This window comes from Sebastes umbrosus, chromosome 10 (assembly GCF_015220745.1).
Source record: "Sebastes umbrosus isolate fSebUmb1 chromosome 10, fSebUmb1.pri, whole genome shotgun sequence".
Taxonomy (NCBI): domain Eukaryota; kingdom Metazoa; phylum Chordata; class Actinopteri; order Perciformes; family Sebastidae; genus Sebastes; species Sebastes umbrosus.
The window spans coordinates 3,236,687-3,255,094 of NC_051278.1; the positions used below are offsets into that span (position 1 = coordinate 3,236,687).

The following is an 18,408-nucleotide window of genomic DNA, read 5'->3' on the forward strand; positions in this document are numbered from 1 at the left end:
AGACAGCAGGTCAGTCACTTACTTGCAGTGCTTGTGAGGCCCGCTGAGCGTCTCGATGACGAAGCATTCGCCGCCGTTCAGGCAGTAGGCCAGGTCCTTCTCATGACAGGGCTTGAAATGCTCCGAGTGCAGCGGAGGGACAGTTGGAGACGCTGCGGGACAGACAAAGAAACTCTTGTTAGTCATAATCAAACACATAAAGTGAATATTTATATTTTTATTCATGAATGCATTCGCCCCCCCCCCCCCTCCCAACAATCAAGCTTAGTCGTTTAACTTCATCACTCAGTCAGTCCCTCAGTGACAAGACCTTTTGCCCTCTGTGGTCCAGCCCCAAAAAACAGCAAGTCAGTTTCCCAGCAGAGGCTACTTACTCTCCTCCCAAGGATCCGCTGCCTCATACTGTAACATACTGCACATTGTGGATAATACCAACACACTATTGTTTGTTTAGACCAGCGATGTCACCAGCAAAAGATGGATGGAGGACGGGTAATAATCTGTTCTGCTGTGATTAATACTCTGTTGGTCACAGTGGTGCTGTTGGAGAGCTCGACTTCACCCAGCGATTTATCACAACATGCATGACTGCTCTTGGACAGTACATACTTCTGACGGAATCTGCTCCGCGTACCTTAATGGATGATCTTATTATTGAAATTAATAAGTGAAGCGCCAGTTGCTTAAGAGAAAATATGGAAATGATAAAGTGATCTGATGTTAAAAAGCAGTAAAATCACGGAGCGATCAATGGCGTTCTGGGCATTTTTTCGCGCTTGTCGAGGATAATTTATAAAACAAGAAAGAGGAATGAAAATGTAGAGATTACAGAGAGTTCATGGGCAGTCATCCATCAGCGATGTTTTGAAAGCCTGAGATGCAGTTGGTCGGGGCATGGCTTTCAGACGTGTGGAGAAATCAGATGTGCGCCACTGGTGATGTTCTTATTAATACCACGGCAGACCGCTGACGGCTCCCTTTGTGCTTACAAATGAAAAATGAGTGTGCTAAGAGCTCTCATTAGCCCATCCTCGGCTATGTTTTTTTTTAAAGTAGCGGGATGAACAGTGATGAGCCAGAACTTTACGCTTCAGGGATTAAAAATCAGTTGTGCTCACAAGGATGCTGGTAGTACCACTAGTATACTGATTACTGTATTAGGTCGTCCTTTTTGGTGTGTGGACGTAACATCCAAATGAACTGAAGATATCTCAATCAAGAGATAATGAGAGATTAATAATGAGCAGTGTTTTTGGGGGGGAGGGGGATGGATGGGTGAAGAGAGGCGAGTTATTGGAGTATGTCCTCAGATCCCTTAATCATCAGTATGAGTGTGTGTGTGTGTGTGTCTAGGGTGGTGGGTTGGATCATAAGAGGCTAGGTGGTGATAGGGCTCCGGGGATCTTAAACAACCCTTGGTAATTGGCTGTTGGGGGATTAGTTTCCATGTGAGAGGGAGAGTTAGGTCAGGATGGTGTTCTTAGATGAGGGTGTCAACATGATGACAAGAGGGCCTTAATTAAGGTGACCTTGAGCTTGACGGCGAAACCCGAACCTGCTCTGAAAACACAACAATGTAAACCTTAGAGAAGCTTGATGGAGGTGCAGGATAAATTGCAGGTTTGATACAAAATGAAATAAATTAACGGTTACTATCCATCTTTTGCTTTCACCATGTTTTTCTGTGCAGCGGAGCTGGTGAGTGACGGGGCAGGCTGTGTGGTCTGTGCGTCATGTGCTCGGCCCAGACATTCCCACATTCATTCTGGTATCAGAATCGGAGAACTGTGTGTCTCCTGTCACAGACCAACAATTAATGTTGTTATTTTTAACCATAACTGCGATCCGACATCAACAATTTTCTAGCTGTATAGGGTTGGAATTTGACGACTCACCAAATGTTATTTGATTAAATTTGACTACGATAAATCAACACGTTCTCATCCAAACTCTACTGTCGCTTTGTCAGACCCCTCGGCGTCACTTTTCACTCACAGTAAACACATACTTAAAGGTAGGGTCGACGATGTTGGAAAGCTAGCATAATTTGAAAGTAGAATGGCCTCAGGAGCTCCATCTAAACCGTCTCCATCTACTGGAGAACATCGTCAACCCTGCCTTTAAGGTTGTGAATTTAGGCAACAAAACCATTTAGTTAGGTTTAGGAAAAAAAAACATGGTTGGGCTTCACGTTGTGAACATGTGAAGCGAACAAACAGCTGACTGCCGACAACGGCTGTGATGTGACGCCCTGGGAATGAGAACAGGCTGGAGAAGTACACACAGATGCAGCCACCAAAAAATCTCCCCTCCCAGCCGTTTGCCAGCCAACTTCCATCTGCTGGGAGTTTCCCATCATCCTCCTCTTTGAGTGTGTCTAGATCCACTGTAAACACGCCCATTCATTCAATCAGGGTGTCACCGTGAGGTAACTCTTCCTTCACAAAAACACATAAACTGAAGTACACTGAAGAATCATGTTTCTGTGTTTAGGTTTCTTTAGTTTGCACTGTATATTTCTCAGACTTACAGTAGTTTCAACTTCAATAATGTTCGCCGCCCTCAGTTGTCAGTAGTTAATATTCACATATCTTTAATGGCATAAAACCAGATTTGTGACATCAGCTTAACATGAAAAAAACTAAAGCATGAACATCGATTCATGTAACAATGAAACCATCAACTGGCACCTCAACTCGACCTCTTTTAAAGCTTTACTTGCTGTTAACATGTATTCACAAGGACATAATGAGATTAGAGTCAATTTGAAGAACGCATTGTCTTCCTAAGAATAGCTGCCAACTCCAAAGAGAAAGAGAGAAAACTTATAATAGAGTAAGAGGAACTCATAATGTAACAATGCCATGTGGTATGGCCTGACATGATACATTTGGCTTGCAGTGCCACACATTCTGCACACAGAGACACTCAAACAAAAGGCCAGAATTACAAAGCACTGCTGTGTCTTTCTTAGCACTTGCTCTGCAACACTACTAGTTTTTTATTTATTTTTTCAAACATAAAGGATTTCCCTCCAGACATGATTTCATGCTTGGACTGGGCTGTGCTGTTTTGTTAGTCCTGGTAATAAGTGACAGAAGCGCCGTTTGTCGTCCTCTCCCTTTGTTTTTTGTTGACGGAGTTGTCACAATGCACTGTAGGTTGTTTAGCTTAACACTCGTCACCTGTCAGCTCAGACGCGGTTCGCACTCAAAGAATTGTGTCATTTTAAAAAAGGGAAGGCCGGAGAAAAATCTTTTCAGTGTGGCTGAAAATATCACTGCGAGGTTTGAAAACATTGCTCACAGAAGGCAGACGTCAATCACTGAAAGAAGAAAACAGTCCAATTTACTCCGCCCTACTGTGAGGAGAGAAAGAGGGAGAGGCACAGCGAGGATCAATAAACCATCGGGCGCTGGTTAACACAACCCTCCACTTCAATCTCTCTTTTCTTTCTTTCATCTCTGCTTACACAGAGAAAATGAGGAAGGAATAAGGAATCTGCTGATTTTCACCTTTGCATCGAGGCGCCTGCTTGGCTATAGTGGAGAAAAGGAAACGGCCATTTATGTAACACTTAATAATTTAATGATAAAAAAAAAAGATCAATCAGAGAGCCCTTTCTGAACTTCTAACAGTAACACTAGAAGACTTTCAAAGTACTGAATATGCTAAGGAGATCAACACTGAGATGAATCCAATCACTAGTGGGGGCAGGTGATGCAGTATTCATGATTTAATTATTGTTCTTCCGTTCTGTAAATCCAGATCAGCAGAGGGAATATACAGGAGGAATTTCAGCATTTACAAATTCAAATCTGGGGACCAGACGGTGTAATGGTGTCTCCTACAGTATAGCCATCGGAAATGACCGGCTGGGCCGTGACAGGTCCCAGACTGACCGGCGGCTGATCACCACGGGGGTCCTGCTCGGTCCCATGGCTGCTATGTGATCCACCCTCCATGACGTAGCACTCTAACTTATTAAGCTAAAGTGAAGATACTGATATCATATGAAACTAAAAACCTAATGAATCCATTGGTACCAACCATGTCATGGAGAGGGTTAAATAACGCTCCAAACTTACGCTATATTTTGGCGAGGAAAAACTGGCATGGACATTTTCAAAGGGGTCCCTTGACCTCTGACCTCCAGATATATGAATGTAAATGGGTTCTATGGGTACCCACGAGTCTCCCCTTTACAGACATGCCCACTTTATGATAATCACATGCAGATTTAGGGGCAAGTCATAGTCAAGTCAGCACACTGACACACTGACAGCTGTTGTTGCCTGCTGTTACGATTTGAGTATATTGTTTTTATGCTAAATGCAGTACCTGTGAGGGTTTCTGGCCAATATTTGTCATTGTTTTGTGTTGTTAATTGATTTCAAATGATAAAAAATACATACATTTGCATAAAGCAGCATATTTGTCCACTCCCATGATGATAAGAGTATTAAATACTTGACAAATCTCCCTTTAAGGTTCATTTTGAACAGATCAAATACGTGTGATTAATTTGCGACTAATCGTGATTAAATATTTGAATCAACTGACAGCCCCATTGGAAACCAATATGTTTTCATACTACTACAGTATTTTGTTACCAAATATGTTTCGGAGGAAACTAGGACAGTGATACTAAAGACCGGGGTTTTGCGTCCAACGTTTGTTAGGTTTAAAACACACGGGAAATGTGTGCTACTATGACACATAGACGTTTTCCTGTATCTAATCCCCTAAATGCATACTTTGGATCTTCATGCCTTCATGTAATCCACTTAGGCACTCAACTCCTCCATATTCCTCAAACCATTTGTTTTTTAGCAATGCTCTGGTGTCAAAAACAAGAAAAGCATTGTTTTTCTCTAAAACGTTTGGAGACCCGAGGCACATGTACAGTTAGAGTATTGCAGCATGCTAGATCAAGTGATAGCAGTTAAAGGCGCAGTGCCGGGGTGTCGGGTTTACTGCAGAGCAAGCGGTTTCTTTTATATTGGAGGGTTTTGATGACAGTAGCTCTGAAGCTTCTCTCTGGGAATTAAAAGCCCACACGCTATATAATAAAGACTACTAAAATACCCATTACAGTAAACTATAAAAGGAGAAAAAAATCCACCACAAATATTTGAAAAAATAAAAGTACCAATCTTTCTCTGCTACTTTCAAACATATTAATTATTTATCTATATGATTGCGGCGTGTCATAGGTGGGAGTATCCTTCTGATGACACCTCACTGAGAGGTTGATAGATATAAATACATCTTTCTCCTGTCTTTTTCCAGAGAGCTATGAGTTTGGCAAACAATTAAACATCTGGTCATGCAAATACTTTATCAAGCAAGTCAAATATTTCCCTTCAAAATGATCTAGGAGTCGGAGAAGACACTTCTGGAATATTTAGTGTGTGATTTGCAGTTTAGGCCTCCACAACTCCTTCAACATGCAGTCGTTTGCTTCAGATCCATTTTTGGAAAACATGTGAATGTCAAATTATTTTCAATTTTCAAAACTTTTTGCATTATTGAGGTTTGCATAAGTAACTTTAATGGGCTTCTGAGAATATATATTTCACAAATTTCTTTGCCGATTTCTATTTTCAGCTCCATTTCCCATTATTGTTGTCATTTTGGAGAATGCTCTCTCTAGCGTGGTTCTAACTTTCTTTCTATTATTTCCATTGCTTTGAGCTACAAACCAGAGAAAACAGCTTTCTAAAACTAACCTCTCTCCATCCCTTTGTCTCAGAGAATTTGAATACATGAATGTTTAAATATGCTTAGTGTAGAAACTAGTGCAGCTGGTCTTCTAAAATGTTAAGCATTTTCCAGTCGTAGAACAGAACATCTGCAAATTGTTCTGCATGAAAAAATGCAGCTTCTCTTTGCTGGCATTGCAATCTTTTCTAAATTAATAACCTTCAGGAAGCACAATTCAAGTCATATTTTATCAAGAGCTAACAATTAAGAGCAAAAAAATGATTAGGCAATAATCGGTAATGTGGTGAACATGTTGCGTTGATACGGAAGACAGAAGTTGTATTGCCTAAATGGTAATATTTGTATTATGATTATTAGATATTCATGTCCTCTGTCTGTCATTCACTCCTTCATCTTTGCATATACTTTCTTCCCCCCTCTCCTTCCTCCCTACATGCATGTGTACCAATACACAGATGTGTTTGAAGGGGTTAAAGCGTGACAGTCCCGTGGACAGGTCTGTTATGGCGTCCTTCACGGATGACATTCCCCGGAGTGGCAGATCGACAGCACAGCCGGTCTGCTAGCCAGCCAGGCAGCCATGCTAACTGATAGCGAAGGTCTCAGGCAGGCTAGTCCTGGCCTGTCCTCTTATCGATTGGCCTTGAGAGCAGGACTAAACACCAGAGGCACAGGGACTAAGAGAAGAAAGGGTACAAGGTGTTTTCTGGTGCAGAGAGGAGTTGTATTAGCTGTATCAGGTGGCAGGTGTTTGAGATGTAAGTAGTGGTGCAGAGAGGCAGCAGTTCACAAACAGAGAACAGAGCCATTTAACCCGGATGGAGGTGGCAGAACTGACTCAAACAGCCAACATTGATCAGTCAACAGTCAAGAGTTCTGTTGGTGCTTTCTCATTTCTAGTGGAGGAACCACCAAAGGAAGATTAAGCTAAGCTGGGACAACTGTGCTGTATTACATACATGTAACACATGTACAGTAAATGCATATGATACGCGAGAACATATTGGAGGGTGTCCCTCAGGAAAAGCAGGTTCTGTTGTGTTTATTTATAACCTCAGAGACCTACACAATACTTTGAGTTTTCATCCCAAAAATTAAAATCTCCACCACTGATGTAAGACTACATGGTGTACAAATGACACGCCAAAAGCAAGAACGGTGTTCTTGTTGTATTTTAAATGACTTACAATTACCGTGTCATTCGTACGGCATTAAGAGCGACCGGGCTGGGTCGCAGTCGTTCCCTCAAGTTAGTAAATCGGGAATGTTTGGAGGAAGTGCACTATGAAGTAACTTGAGGGAACGACTTACTAACTCAAGGGAATAACTTACTAACTCGAGGGAACGACTTACTAACTCGAGATAATGGCTTACTAACTTGAGGGAACGACTTACTAACTTGGGGGAACGAGTAAATACAATTTTCTCCTAGGGGTCTAGGGGGGCTCCGTACAAATCAGATATTTGTTTCAGGGGGCTTTACAATCTGTACAACATATTCCTTTATTGACCTCACTTTGTCGTGTGGGGCCTTCTCCAGACTTTGTTGTGTGTTTGTCCATTTAAAGTTCCTACATTGCTAACATGATCCATCTTAGTCTCAGGTAACAGCTGACCTCACCTGACAGCAAATGTAGTTAAAGAACGTTAGCTAGCAATCAACTGGAGGCTGAATGGAGTCAAATGTTCTCCCTGATTAACTCACTGGTCTGCTGTGTGCCTGCTCTCTCTCTCTCTCAGACTGTCATGGACACTTGACGGAGTTAATTGAGGGAGACAAATGATTTATATGAAATTACTGGAGGTGACATGTGTCTCCCTGTGTCACCTGCACTGCTACTGGATGGGCCTTTAATGGACCAAAACGTGGAACCCAGTGGCCTGGGTCTTTGAGTACTGTACTGATTTAAATTGCCCATTGTATGATATATTATATTAGCATTTCACAATACAGAATTTTCAAGTGTATTTATGAAAATGTGAAACAAAATCCTTTTTATGGAGCTGGTTCTAGCAGTGGTTGCAGTCTGCGCCTGTGGTGTGATAATTGAAAACTGTGAAGCTGATATTTAGATTATGCTCGTGCTTCACATTTAAAAAACCTATGAGATAATTTATTAATTTAATGCCTGGGCTGTGGTTTAATTGGTAGCACACAGCGTAAGCCGTCTGATGGTGCATACTGGAGCCATTTATGAACAAACCATCCGAGATGTGTCAGAAACAAATAGAAAACATATGCATGAAGCTTCAGATGGTTTTACCAAAGGAACCCTTTGAATCTTTCTCTCCAGACATCATAAATATTTTACTAGACATAGCTTGCACTGTGCAGGACTATATAGTATATACTGTATCGCTAATACAGCTCCTGCTTTAGCTCTTTCTGAGAACAAACAGGAATGTCTAAGTTAAACATTTTAGCTCAATTGTTAAGATTTCTTACACAATGATATCATTCAGTTTCCTCTTCATTAACTTCCTCTATGATAGACAAACACAATTGCTTAAATTGTAATGCAATTTGTTGCACAGGTACAGCACATGGAAACATCTCTCATAGACAGATCAACTGACCTGAATTTGACCTCTTAGGGGATCTTCTCCCTGCAGTGCTGTTTCTGTACAGCACTGCAGGGGGAAGCAATCTGAATTTGGAAGCTCGATGTTGACTTGACTGCTGCTGCCATCAAAAGAGTGCTGCTGGTCATGCTCAAGAATTATTCATCTGGTTATTCCTGTTCGTGGTTGGAATCCAGTACACCTGCCCCTGGTTATGACGAAGCAACGTGTTCTCATACAACGGTTTGTATGATATCTTATGAAAAAGTTATTCCTCCTTTTGCGTATGTTTTCCGACGAATGGTCGAAATAAAATTCCTTCTTCACAGGCAACAACTTCCTTAGATTTAGGCAACAAAACTACTTACAGTAGTTACGCTTAGAAAAGATCATGATTTGGCATTACTTCAGCACAGAAGTTATGTGACAAATAAATCAACGTTGACATCTGGTTTCATACGGGGCACAGACACCAGTCTACTGGTGAAAGTCTGGTATTTTCTGACCCACCCATCCACCTCGACTGCCTCCCTACGCAACGTTTGTCGCTCTTTATACTTCCTGGTTCACAGTTAACATGAATTACTCACAAATTGATTTTGTGGGATATATACAGTATGTACACATTATAGTGTATTACTTTTTGTAGGTATAGCTACGAACGGTGTATGAGAAAACAGACTGGACCAAGTGACGAGATGACAATTTGCACATTTATAGCATGTTTTAGACTTGAAAATAAGCAATACGTATGATGCAAGAGAAGCTGCTTCATTCCTGAAGTGTAGGACACGTCAAAAACATCAGCGCCGATTGTTTTCTATACTCAAGATGCTCATTACCGCTTCACAATGCTACTGACCTATTTACCTTCTTCAACTCTCCAGAGAGGCAGCACTTTTATCACATTCACTGCTTGGATTGGTACCGTGCATAGACTGTACCCTGGATACTGCGACTTGAGTACTTCTGCTGTCTGAAAGGCTTATTCTTGCGTTAAGAGCATCATATGACGTGATGCTGTGTAAAGTGGCCGGTGTATGTTACCGTTTAAAGTAAAGTAAATCTCATGTGACATAAAAAAGGGCATTACCTCACACCTGTCTGACCTCTATTGTCTCAGCATCCAGTTGTCTAGCAAGTTATGAAAGAATGCAGACTCATGATTTTCTGTTGACTATGAATAAACCCCACTTGTACTGTAATCAAACATAAAACTCATGGGAGGGAAGCACTTGGTTGGGGAACATCCGAGTTGCCAAACAATTCTAGTACAGTTCTATCTCCTGTCCTTTGATGAAGGATGATGCTGTGTTTCCACAGCGAACACAGATAGGAAAAGCAAACCCTGGAGCGCCTTTTCATAGCATTTAAAGAATCCTACGAGCTTTCATCATGGCTGCCAGTTAGATACTTCTGGGTCAGTTCACTCAGTTTGGAGCCTCCCTAATCAAAAAAGACTTTTTCGAACGCACCCCAGGCATGCTCAGCAAACAATCCCTCAGTAAATAAAAGGTCAAAAACACACATTCCTTCTGTGCTGGTCCATCTGTTTTCCATCCCATTCTGCACGTCTCCCCCCCCACACCCCAACACACTTACTGCTCCACTATCTTTTTATGTCTCCGCCTCGTCTGCAGCCCACCATTGCAACAGCAGGGTCACAAGCAATTTCCTTTTTTTGAAAGCAAGGGCGCCTCTTCATTCATTCTCAACAGAACAAAGAACACACAAATATCTATAGGTGCAACACATGCATACCCCGCTATAGCTTCGGCATCTATCGTATACATCTAAAGGAAATAACATCTGTGTGCGTGAGTAGGGGAAAAAAAGCACAATACTGCACAGAATACTACAGCAGCTGAGACAATGAATCATCAAATCCTCCCAGGAGCACAACATACTGTATGTTAAGTGCTGTTTTGCTCAGTGTCTATAAAACAGGTTGACAGGCTTATCACTGCACAGTCGTAACGTTTTATTACAGGGTGATTAGGTCTTATATTTTGTTATCCAAAATGGAATCTTGTCAAGGACCATTTGCACGATTATTAACTTGTTTTACACCGTAAATATGTTTCTTTTAATTTAGTCGAATTTGAAATGTTAGACTCCTTTCACTGGAAATAATGTCTGGTACTTATGTGCCATAAGTATGTGACATTTGAAGGAAGAAATAACACATTCTTCCTCTTACAAATTAAAGATTGAATTCATAAGCAATAAAACCCACCTTTGCTCACATTAACACTTTCATTTCGGTTCCTTTAGTCTTACTTTGTCTGCTATTGGCAGTAGTGTATTGTGGCAACATAAGAGAGAGATTGCTGAATAAACTGCATCCAGTTCATGAACTCTATGACTCCCCTGTCTGTCTGTGCTCCTGTTTTATGTTTTAACATTGACCATTATTCTCTAACAGTCAATAAAAGTCACATAAAGCAGTCTGCCTCAGATCCCTGTACTGGTATTATGTCATGAGGACGTGTTTTAGGCATTTTGCGCGTCATTTGTACACCACGTAACAAAACTATGGTAACGGCAGTTAGGTTTAGGAAAAACATCATAGTGGGGCTTGAAATAAGTACGTTAACTAAGTAAAATACGTAGGGAAACAATGTAAGATAATTACGGAAAACACGTCACAAACGTCACTTGAAAATATCTCAACAACACACACACACACGCACACGCACACGCACACGCACACACACACACACACACACGCCTAGGACTGACTGTGAATTCATGCTATTTCACAAATTAAATGTCTCGTTACTGTTCCCTCCCTCAGAGAAGCTATTGCAGTTTTTTTGAAGCAGTGTTGTAGCTGCAACGTCAGACACATGGTGGCTACGGTGAGGGGTATCATTATTTCACAGCACGATCCAATAAAGATAACAGCACCTCTCTCTCTCTCTCTCTCTCTCTCTCTCTCCCTCATCTCCACTCTTATATACAGCTGTCCAATAAATATCCACCAAATCACCTTCATAGATACTATAAGGCTCTTTTGAGATAAGAGCACCAGTCTGTGGTGTGCTATCTTTTTTTAAAAATCACTTTGAATACCTCTACTGCAGATGGTTTTGATTGAATTTAAGATGTTTTTGCGTGGCGGCCAAACATAAAACCGATTAAAAAGCTCAAGCATTTAGGAATTCGGGGAATTGTCTGTTGGCTGTAAGTGAAAGGTTTTGGCCGTGAACATTTTATCAAAAATGTTCTGCCACAAAGTAAAGGCCACTTCAAAGTAAAAAGCTTGCTTGTGATAAGTGAAAAACCTGCCAATGGAACCGGTGAACATTTGCTTGGTGAGATTTCTTAAAATAAGATGTAATATTTCATTTCAAGATAAAAAGAGCTATTTTAATTAGCTGGGAAAACTCATTTTGAGCTATATGTCTCTAGTATTAGGAAGTGTTGTGTGTCATAATGAGCCTGTAATGCTTTAAAGTAGTATTTTTTTTTTTTCATAAGATATTCAAGATGCATGTCTAAAAACAAGTATCACCAATATCTCACTGACTGTTACTTGTTAGGGGATTTTGTCTTATGTTAAGTATGAAATATTTTAACTAGTAATTAGACAAATATACTTTGTGTTTTTACGCTGTTGTCTGTCCACTTTTAGAAACAAGTCTTGGTTCTTACGCCTTGCCCGGCAGATGTGTCTCTCTCATCTAACTCCATATTCAGATCAATGGGAGACAGACAGCGCTGGTCAATAGAATGAGGGATGATAAAGGCGAGAAAAGAAAAGCAAAGAGGGCGGTGGTGTTGGGAGGGTTAGGGGAAGAAGATGAGAGCGATCAAGAATGATCCCCTCTGTTGAATAAAGGTGCAGCAGCTGTCCAATCCAATCCAATCCAATGCAATACAACCCGGCTCTTAGGCTGCAACAAAAATGGGAGTGGAGACGAGGTCGATGCAAAATAACATTAACTTTATTTACGAAAACGCACCAGTAACAAATAAATGCAAAGATCAGTATCAGTAATCGGTGGTGTAGGCGTGCATGGAGGCATGTGTGTGAGTGCATGGAACAAAACAAAAGGAACAGCCGTGCCGCGGTGTCCGCACAGATGGAGTGTGTGAGCGGATGGGTTGAGAGGATGGAAAGAGAGATCTGAATGGAGAAGAGGGTTTATAATGAGTGCGACACCGGGCCCAGGTGTAGCTCATCATCTGATGATGACCCCGCCTCGACCAGAGCCTGCAAGAATCAGAAAAGAGACCAGCGAGCCAACACACACCTAGTGGTAAAATGACTACTTTGTCACATTATTTAAGCTACGGGCGTAAATTAAACAACCTGATCCCATCGGAAGGTGTTTGAATAGCCCGACATTACAAGGACATTTCATGTGTCATGAGAACGCATTTTAGCCTTTTCGCGTGTCATTTGTACACCACGCAACAAAACTACTAAGTTAGGTTTATGAAAAACACAAGTAAGTAAACTAAGTAAAATACGTATGGAAAACACGTCACAAATGCCACTAATGGAACTTACAAAACACCGGTTCCCAGGTTGAAAGTCCTGTGTTTGTTGTAGCTTTCCACCTCACCACCCGCTTTTTATTCTACGTCACTAGCTCTGTGCGTAGCATATTTATGAAGACGCGTTTACATTTCAGTCAGTACAGACTACATGGCTGGGTGAAAGTCCTGTGTTTGTTTGACCCATCCTCCTCCTACCGACTATCATTACAAACATATTTCTGATACATCAAATAACAAACATAATCTGCATGAAAATACGCTTTCCTTGTAATTCACAATTACAATTAAATTAATTTAAATTCAATTACCATTAATTCATTTTCAGGAGACAGGGCTGGCATTTGTATGTGTGTGTGCCTGTGGGCATCTGTATGTGTGTGCATTTCATTCTGTCTGTGTGGACTCAGGGGTGTTGCACAGAGGCAGCAGAGTTAAGCAATGGCAGCCACTGCATTGCAGATACTTGGCCCATCGTGGCGTGGCACAGATAGATGTGTGTGAACAGGCCTCCGTGCTCCGACTGTACAGCCAAACAAAAACTAAATGTCAGTGTGTCGAGATAGCTCCGCGGTCAACAACGGGCTAATCATGGAAATCTGATACTACCCGTTTTCTCCTCCTCTCTCTCTCCTCGCAAACACAGACGTGAACACACCGAAACACACTCCAGTGGCTCGTTTTAAGCACACCTGCTCGGTGCAGATAGGCCCGCTACCATGGACTAATCTGTCTGTGTGTCAGTCAGCCCGGCCTGGCCCATAAAGTCCACCCGCTCCTTCCTGTTCTCCGCTCAGATTGTATTGGCGGGGCACCTCCAGGGTTCGCCAAATAAATAGCGCTAAGTATCAGGCCTCGTCCCGTCCCCTGGCCATCTGGCTCTGTAGTGGAGAAATTCATTACTCTCCAGGTGATAGCTCCAGCACGCTCTCTCTGGATTGGCTTTGCATCCCTGCAGGCTCCATTCTGACACTGGAGATTAGAATCACAAACCGGCTGCTAATGTGAATGTGAATGTGAATGCTGCTACCGCTGCTGCTGCTCATACTAATATATCCTGATGGTATTAGAACTACAACTAATGCAACAACGTTCTACTGCTACTACTGTACAAATACCAACTGTTTTGATAGGATTACGTCGGTCTCACTCCCAACTCGTCAAACACCAGCGATTGGGCAGCTCCCCTCGTAACAGCTTTTTACGAACCAGGCTTTCAACTAACTCCAATGTAAACCCAGCCGTGGCGTTATTCAACGGTTGGAGCAAGTGATGTGGTATTAATAGCGTGAAAGTCTGTTCAAGGCAGGCGGGAGGGGTGGAGGACAGGCCAAACAACAACCAGGAGGCCGCTGTTTGTATCCCGTGTGAAAACATTTGTCCCGTCAGTCATTAGTCACGTGACTCGTTGGTATTGTCAGTCCCTTGAGTCGTTATTCAGTGAAGTTAACATCAACCAATGACCATTTCCTGAACCCTAACTAAATAGTTGTGTTGCCTAAACCTAACTTCCTGTGAAAACGGAAGTTTATTTTGAAAGGACACTATGCATGTAACAAGCGTATATTGACACGCCGTCACTGGTCCATCCAAAAGTAATGCAAGAGGGGTTCTCCGTGTGTCGGTCTCCGATGCCAAGGGGCACTGACCAAACGGCGGTATTTGATGAGTTGAGAATGTGTTGGCTTATCAGATCTGAATCGCCTCTCAAATCTTTTTTTAGTTCTATCTTTCAACAGTCTGAAGTTGTTGACAGGTAAGGGATAATGTGCAGCGAGCCGGTCATTGTTGTTAAATAAACCACGACAATGACCCGCTAGCTGTACATTATCCCGCTTATTACACGGCTACTTAAGAAATCAATCATTTGACACAAAAAAGGACTGAAAGTCAGACATCAGAACTGCGCCCATAGCAACAGTCTGTTATAAAGAAATAACGGACCGTAGAACGCCGTGATTGATCAATCAGAATCAAGTATTCAACAAAGCAAAGCATCCAATAACAAAAGAAAAAAATGGTTTTCTTTGGATTTTTGTAGATTGTCTTGTCCGCCTATTGTTATTAATTTCTGACCTAATAACTACTGCTCTTTGTGTTCCTGTATATAAATAAAGATTATTTGCTCACTGTAATGATACACTGTGATGGTCTAGTCAGTATGGGAGACAGAGAAGCTGCACACAGGATTGGATCATTGGGATTGTATTCAGGTCAAGTGGCTCTCACCGTTACTTGATTCCGCGGATGAAGCCACTTCTAAAATCACACAGCCTGGTGTTGTGCATCACTCTGGATTGCTTTTTTCCACTCTTGCTCTCCTGTGCATGTCTACCTACCATCCTCAGACTCTCTAGTTTATTTCTTAGATGTAGTCTGAATTTTACAGGCTCCATCCCCAGAAACCAACGTGGAAAGGTTGGCATCTCTCTACACCTAAAGGTCTGTGACCGCCTGTGTGACGCTGAGCTATGTGTCGTGCATTTTGCTAATTTGGCTCGTCCATATAACATTCAAGATATAATCACCTGCAGTAATAATGTGGGGACTTAATGGCTGGCGCTGTAATTATCCCTGTTTGTTCTTGCTTCTCTCCCGTGGTCATCTCCTCCCATGTCAACAAAGCTCTTAATTGTTCCAGTCTGTCACAGATCTCTTACAGTACCTACTTGACCTGGCAAAGCCAAGTACAAGCCACACACAACATTCTCTTGGGATGCAAAGCTAAAACTATGACAGAATTTAATCCCAAAAACCAGTAGCGATGTATAATTCCAGCACTCAATCACTATACTTTCTACCGGCTCAGTCACATTATAGCAATATCTCTCCATCATGTCACCCGGCAGCAGCATGAGATGCTGTGCATGTACCTATAATAAGACTATATATATGCTGGCACGGTCCCCACCTCTGTGTATCTGGCAGCTTAATCTCAATAATGTTTACATTTATTTAGTGAACTCTTTACAGCAACATAGTCACATTTCACAGTCTGTGGCCACGGCGCCAGGTGGTAAAATACTTCGTTCACTTGCCGACGTCGGAAACAACCGCCGCTGTCACTTATGCATCTGTTGCTTTCTCTATTTGTCAGTTTAAATGCCGTGATAGTTAAAATTATATTCATATATTTGATGTCTCTTCCTGCACATATAACCGTATAAATGTCTCTCAATAGACCTACAGTATGAATAATGTACAGATCAAATAGTATTTTTCTAGGTCTACAGGTAACTGATCAGAAAAGTATTTTCTGTTTATTAACACGAGGACCCCGAGACGGTCTGACTTCAGACTGTCTGGGTTTTTATAATGTAAATAACTCGGTTTGAATAACAACTACAAACCCTTCAGCCCATGGCTTCTCCTAAATGTGTTTTTGATGTTGTCTGAAGCCAAGAAGCTGAAATAAAACAGCACATATTAGGTCATTTCTTAATCTCATGATATTCTATAGAGCGCTAGAGGAATGAGTCCTAAAACCCAGAAATGAGTTAGCATTTTAGCACTTCCTGTTCCCTCGTCTGGAAGTCACTGGTCAATGTTTTTTGATGCCTGAAATAAGGTCGGTGGTTAACACAAGCTGAAGAGAATGAACGTTTTGTTCTACGATATAAAATACGTCAGTAAATATCCAACTTGTGAATTTTGAAGCCTTAATGTGTCTTAAAAAGGCGGTTGCTAACAAGAAGCTAAATCAGATTACTAAACGTCGTCACACCGACTCGTCCTCCTTTACAGCCTCGTTGTGTATACTCGTGTTTATGTGACCGTGAGGTAGTCCGATTGCAACCTAACGTTAGCTTCTGATTCCTGGCGAATGCATTCACAGTTCAAAAATCGTCATCTCTGTAGCTCTCCATTGCACAGTGTGTTTGAGATCAGAGCTGCCGCACAGCTCAGAATCCAACACATTCTCACTCCCAACTCGTCAAATACCACCGCTTGGTCAGTAACCCTCGACATCCAAGACCGACACACCGGGTAACCCTTGAGTGTTACTTTAGGACGGACCAGGGACGGCGTGTCAATGTACGCTCGTTACATGCATAGAGTCCTTTCAAAATAAACTTCTGTTTTCACAGGAAGTTAGTGGTTGTGTTGCTAGAACCTGTCGACTCACGTGACTCACTGGACTGACGGTCACAGGGGACACAAATAGCGGTCTCCTGGTTGAAAATCCTGCGTTGTTTGACCCATCTACCACCCCTCCTGCTCGCCTTCAATGGACTCTCCCGCTATTAATACTATGTCACTTGCTCCGACTGCCGACTAACGGCGTGGGTGGGTTCATATCAGAGTTAGCTGAAATCCCAGTTTGTCACATACTGTCGCTAAAGGGTGCCTCCGTGCGTCGGTTCCCGATGCTGAGGGGCGCTGACCGAACGGCGGTATTGGGGGACTTAGAATCCTCCTAATGTTAAAAGTGACCTCTACATAAATGTGACCTCACTTTGCTTCCACTGCAAGATATATTTTCTGGCCCACTTTTAAATTCCTTCATTAATCAAACTCCTAGAGGATTTTTAAGGATCAAGAATTACCATACTATATACTGTACTGTAAAAGCCAATAAGATAGTTGGAGTTTTAGGAAAATCCTACAGAGACCTTCAATAATCTTACAGTCTAAAACCTGGATGTTTTTTTTACTTGACTCTTGCAGGGGGATTTAATAGGATCCTCAATCAAGTTGTATTTTAGAACCAACAGTATTGGAACTTCTTATTTGATTTCATGGGACATTCTAACCAAGTTGGCAAAAATGAATAGGTTATTGCTCCCGAAGGAGTCTCTGTGAGGATTTACAGAAAATCCAATAATTGATCTTCTGATGAAGCATGTGCATATGTGCAGCTCGTGGGCTACGGGTGTAATGAAAGGAGAAAAAATACTGTAAGTACTGTATGTTTACCACTGCATCAGCAACTATGATCCCTGTGAGTAAACCACTTAACCTGTAATTGTTGCAGTGGAGCTGCAGTCGAGCCAACAACTGAGAATCGAGGTGACACCGGGCAGCTGGATGGTGAGAGTCTGCTGATGCTGAAAAGGAGCAGCTTTGCTCAGCAAACATTTTCTATTAAAGTCGTCACGATTCTCCTCTTTCAAACAACTAGCTTTTTACTGTTTATACAAACTTCTTATCTGCCCTTCACACCCTGGTTTCTTTCTAGGATGCACAGCTTCTTTGTGTTTAACTTCAGATAGTCGTGTCTGCGGGGATGCAGACATGGGTGTTTCCGCTCTCCAAACAAAGCTTTCACTTTCTCTGTTTAGTGCAAGAGTAGGCATCATTTTGAGAATCCCATTTTTCTTCTGATAATCATTCTATTTATCAAGTTTTTCTCGAGCCCATTACGCAGACCTCCAGACAAAGTTATGTCAGCGGCATGTCAAATTACCAAATGCGGCTCTTAAAGGCACAGTGTGGAGCATTTAGGGGATCTATTGGCAGAAATGGAATATAACGTCGACATGTACGTTTTCTTTAATGTATAATCACCTGAAAATAAGAATCATTGTGTTTTTGTTAGCTTAGAACAAGCTGTATATATCTACATACCGTTGTGAGTATACGTTGAACCAAACGCTGGCTCCATATAGTTCC

At 41.9% G+C, this 18,408-nt stretch overlaps 1 protein-coding gene across 2 annotated transcripts in view; it reads right to left on the bottom strand.

Moving 5' to 3' along the window:
* LOC119496134 (pro-neuregulin-3, membrane-bound isoform) overlaps positions 1 to 18,408 on the bottom strand; it is a 403,417-nt gene that overhangs the window by 156,562 nt on the left and 228,447 nt on the right. For both annotated transcript variants that reach the window (XM_037783253.1, XM_037783252.1), the window contains exon 2: positions 23 to 152. In XM_037783253.1, the coding sequence (XP_037639181.1) occupies positions 23 to 152 (130 nt within the window). The remainder of the gene's footprint in view (positions 1 to 22; positions 153 to 18,408) is intronic.